This window comes from Impatiens glandulifera, chromosome 9 (genome assembly GCF_907164915.1).
Source record: "Impatiens glandulifera chromosome 9, dImpGla2.1, whole genome shotgun sequence".
NCBI lineage: Eukaryota > Viridiplantae > Streptophyta > Magnoliopsida > Ericales > Balsaminaceae > Impatiens > Impatiens glandulifera.
This window is the reverse complement of record NC_061870.1, coordinates 15459706-15463181: the sequence shown is the minus strand read 5'-3', so window position 1 is coordinate 15463181 and position 3476 is coordinate 15459706. Positions and strand designations below refer to the sequence as shown.

Here is a 3476-nt window from a genome sequence, read left to right as displayed (position 1 = left end):
CATCTGGAATATGAGGGGCGAATTCTAGAATTTGAAATCCGGGCTAATAATTTCACAAAAAATCAATATATGACACGTCACTTAGAATAAAACAAACCTTTGGTGAGTCAAGTTCTACTTGTCCATCCCAGGAACATATCATCATAAAAAACAAAATCTATAATGTGAAATTCCAACATTAGCCATCACATTATTAAACCATAGAACTAAAAAAAAAAGTTTATATATCATGTCCTACTACATCCTTTTCTTCAATCCTCCTCCTCCACAAATAAATAAAAAAATTTATCTCAAGCAATGGATTTTATCGGTCCAAGATTAGTCATTCCGATAGACCTAAAAAAGAAGCCTTTGGAACAACTACTACCACTTCATAATCGGTGGCACCCTAAAATTCCCCCGGTTGCTGAAGTCGCAACCGGAGAGATCTTTCGGGTGGAGATGATGGACTTCAGCGGCGGTGGTATTACCCGGGATTTTGATGTCCATGACATCAAACATGCCGATACTTCTATTGTGAGTTTCATAATTCTTATATTTTTTTCAAGAAGTTTGCAAGATTTCATTTTCATTACCCTTATTTTAGTGTTTAGTTAAGCTCTAGTAAATCATTTAAGAAAGGATATTGTACTAGTTTAAAAGCAATGTCACGTGATATCACGTGCAAACTGAGAAGCAAACTGTTCACATTTTATTAATAAAAACCTAAATATTATATCTACTTTGTCATCTTATTCATTTGGAATTACCTATAATAATATCCAGCTAAGTTTAAAGAAAAAAAATCCTGAATTACTTCTGGTTTCATTCATGGCCCCAAGAACACCAAGATTAGTAGTTCCTATAGACCTAAAGAAGAAGCCGTGGGAACAAAAGTTTCCCCTTCATAACCGTTGGCATCCCGACATACCACCCGTCGTGGATGTTAACGTTGGTGAGATTTTTAGGGTCGAGATGGTGGATTGGACTGGTGGCGTTATAAACGACGACCAATCAGCGTTAGATATTAAATCCATAGATCTCTCTACTGTAAGTCTAATAGGAAAGTACTATGATTCAAAGAAATGATTAACTAATGTTAATTTGGTTTTCATTTTCACTGCAGGTTCATTATCTGAGTGGACCAATCAGGGTAAAAGATGAAAACGGTGTTCCGGCAAAACCAGGAGATCTTCTTGCGGTTGAGATCTGTAACTTGGGTCCTCTTCCCGGAGATGAATGGGGATATACGGCGACGTTTGACAGAGAAAACGGCGGCGGTTTTCTAACCGACCATTTTCCTTCTGCTACTAAAGCTATTTGGTATTTTGAAGGAATTTATGCTTACTCTCCTCATATTCCAGGTAAATTTAATAAATAATATTTGAGCTTATTGATGTTATTTTGTTATAATCACGATTACTTGATACAAGTCATTTTGTAACAGGGGTAAGATTTCCTGGTTTAAATCATCCCGGAATAATTGGAACCGCTCCTTGTATGGAACTTCTTAACATATGGAATGAACGAGAAAGGGAGCTCGAAGAAAATGGTTTGAAGACGATGAAGTTGTGCGAGGTTTTGCATTCGCGTCCATTGGCTAACTTGCCGTCGAAGAAAGGTTGTTTACTCGGAAGGGTAAGTTGTCGCGTTACATTAATTATCAATTAATTGTATGGTCTTTTGTAACGAGTTGTTGCATGGGGCATGCAGATCGAAAAGGGTACGCCGGAGTGGGAAAAGATAGCGGTTGAGGCTGCGAGGACAATTCCGGGACGAGAAAATGGAGGGAATTGTGACATTAAGAATTTGAGTAGAGGATCAAAAGTGTATCTTCCTGTTTTTGTGGAAGGAGCAAATCTTAGCACAGGAGACATGCATTTTTCTCAAGGCGATGGCGAAGTTTCGTTTTGTGGTGCCATTGAGATGAGCGGTTTCCTTGAATTGAAGTATGTTTATATTCCTTTCGTAATCTTGGTAAATATTACTATAGTTGTTTTATTTTGAGTTGTTCCTAGAAATGACTCAATTCTCGTTCTCAACCCATGACCTATATAACTTCAAGATTTCCCTTTAACCCTCCAAAATTCATTCTATTTTAAAAAATATCAAGGATTAATGAAATTTGAAAAATCCTTTTTTTTTCAATTTCCCCTTGATTAGGTATTCTCTTGAAGTTGTGAAATTAACCATTGTATGAAATTTCATTCCAATTTTTTTTTTCTTTCTAGATAGTTTTATGATGAAAGAAAATTATTTTAAATTGGCCAATTAGTAACTTCAATTTCTACTATATACAAACAAATGAGACATATAGAATATTGAGTTTGATTTTTAAATATTGTAGGTGTGAAATTATAAGGGGTGGGATGAAAGAATATCTAACTCCAATGGGGCCAACTAAACTTCATGTGAATCCCATATTCGAGATAGGGCCGGTAGAGCCACGGTTTTCCGAATGGCTAGTGTTTGAAGGCATCAGTGTCGATGAAACCGGAAGGCAACACTATTTGGATGCAAGTGTCGCTTACAAACGAGCGGTGCTCAATGCGATTGATTACCTCTCCAAGTTTGGCTACTCAAAGGAACAAATATACCTCCTTCTTTCGTGTTGTCCATGTGAAGGAAGAATATCAGGGATAGTTGATGCCCCAAATGCCGTCGCCACGCTTGCCATTCCAACCGCTATATTTGATCAGGTAATAATTTCGACAAATCTATGATGATCCTTTTGAGATACTAATACCGTGTCTTCTTTGTCATGTAGGATATTCGGCCAAAATCAAATAAGGTTCCGATAGGTCCTCGAGTGATGAGGACGCCCGACGTCTTGAAATGTCGTTATGAAGGTAGCTTGCCAACTACAAAGAACATTGCCACTGCTTCTATAGCTCAAACTAGCGGAGTTGAAGAGATAAGAGAGTAGATTGATTAATATTAATGTTTGGGAATAATAGTTGTATTATGTTATATGTCACTACTTACTATTCAATATGTGGAATTATAACCTTCTAATGTCTTATATATTCAGTACATCCAATTTGCTTAAATGTAGAATGAAAAATAGAATATTAAATATGTAATATGGTCAGTTTTCAACTCAAATTGATCAGCGATCAGCCTAAAGTATAGATCCAAATAATTTAGGAGAATTTAAAATGGTGGAAACAATAAATATATATATACTACCAGAAAATTGGTCATTTGTGACGTATATTTCTTACGGAATTTCTGACGAATATATAATTAGCAACATATTTTTCATTTATATAATAAACGTCGGTATTTCGGTCGTCAATAAATTTTTCGACGAATATAAAATTCGTCAGAAATTTACGACAATATTTTTGATAAAATATTTCATTGGAAATTTTTCATAAGAATATCACTCTAAAAGTTAGTATAATTTCCATAGAAATGTCCGTCAAAAATTTATTTTTTTTCTCCACAGAAATTTCCATCAGAAATTAATATATACTTTTAAAATTTTATTTTCC

The 3476-nt window shown here is 35.2% G+C and overlaps 1 protein-coding gene across 2 annotated transcripts; it reads left to right on the top strand.

Moving 5' to 3' along the window:
• Nucleotides 1–257: 257 nt before the first annotated feature.
• On the top strand, nucleotides 258–3012 carry LOC124914592 (formamidase-like). 2 transcript variants are annotated; one of them, XM_047455174.1, is made up of 6 exons: nucleotides 258–516; nucleotides 1106–1343; nucleotides 1427–1617; nucleotides 1693–1928; nucleotides 2327–2678; nucleotides 2747–3012. In XM_047455174.1, the coding sequence occupies exons 1-6, from the start codon at nucleotides 298–300 to the stop codon at nucleotides 2903–2905; spliced, it is 1395 nt and encodes a 464-aa protein (XP_047311130.1). In that variant the 5' UTR covers nucleotides 258–297; the 3' UTR covers nucleotides 2906–3012. The 2 variants fall into 2 exon arrangements, with proteins under 2 accessions (XP_047311130.1, XP_047311131.1); XM_047455175.1 differs by lacking the exon at nucleotides 258–516 and adding an exon at nucleotides 781–1029.
• Nucleotides 3013–3476: the final 464 nt, after the last annotated feature.

What these genes read in the sequence shown, in the direction of transcription:
- LOC124914592 (XM_047455174.1), top strand. Translation starts at nt 298, where the DNA reads ATGGATTTTATCGGTCCAAGATTAGTCATTCCGATAGACCTAAAAAAG. An exon ending in AAGGTTGTTTACTCGGAAGG is followed by an intron (nt 1,618 to 1,692) that starts GTAAGTTGTCGC and finishes TGGGGCATGCAG; the next exon opens with ATCGAAAAGGGTACGCCGGA. An exon ending in AGCGGTTTCCTTGAATTGAA is followed by an intron (nt 1,929 to 2,326) that starts GTATGTTTATAT and finishes TAAATATTGTAG; the next exon opens with GTGTGAAATTATAAGGGGTG.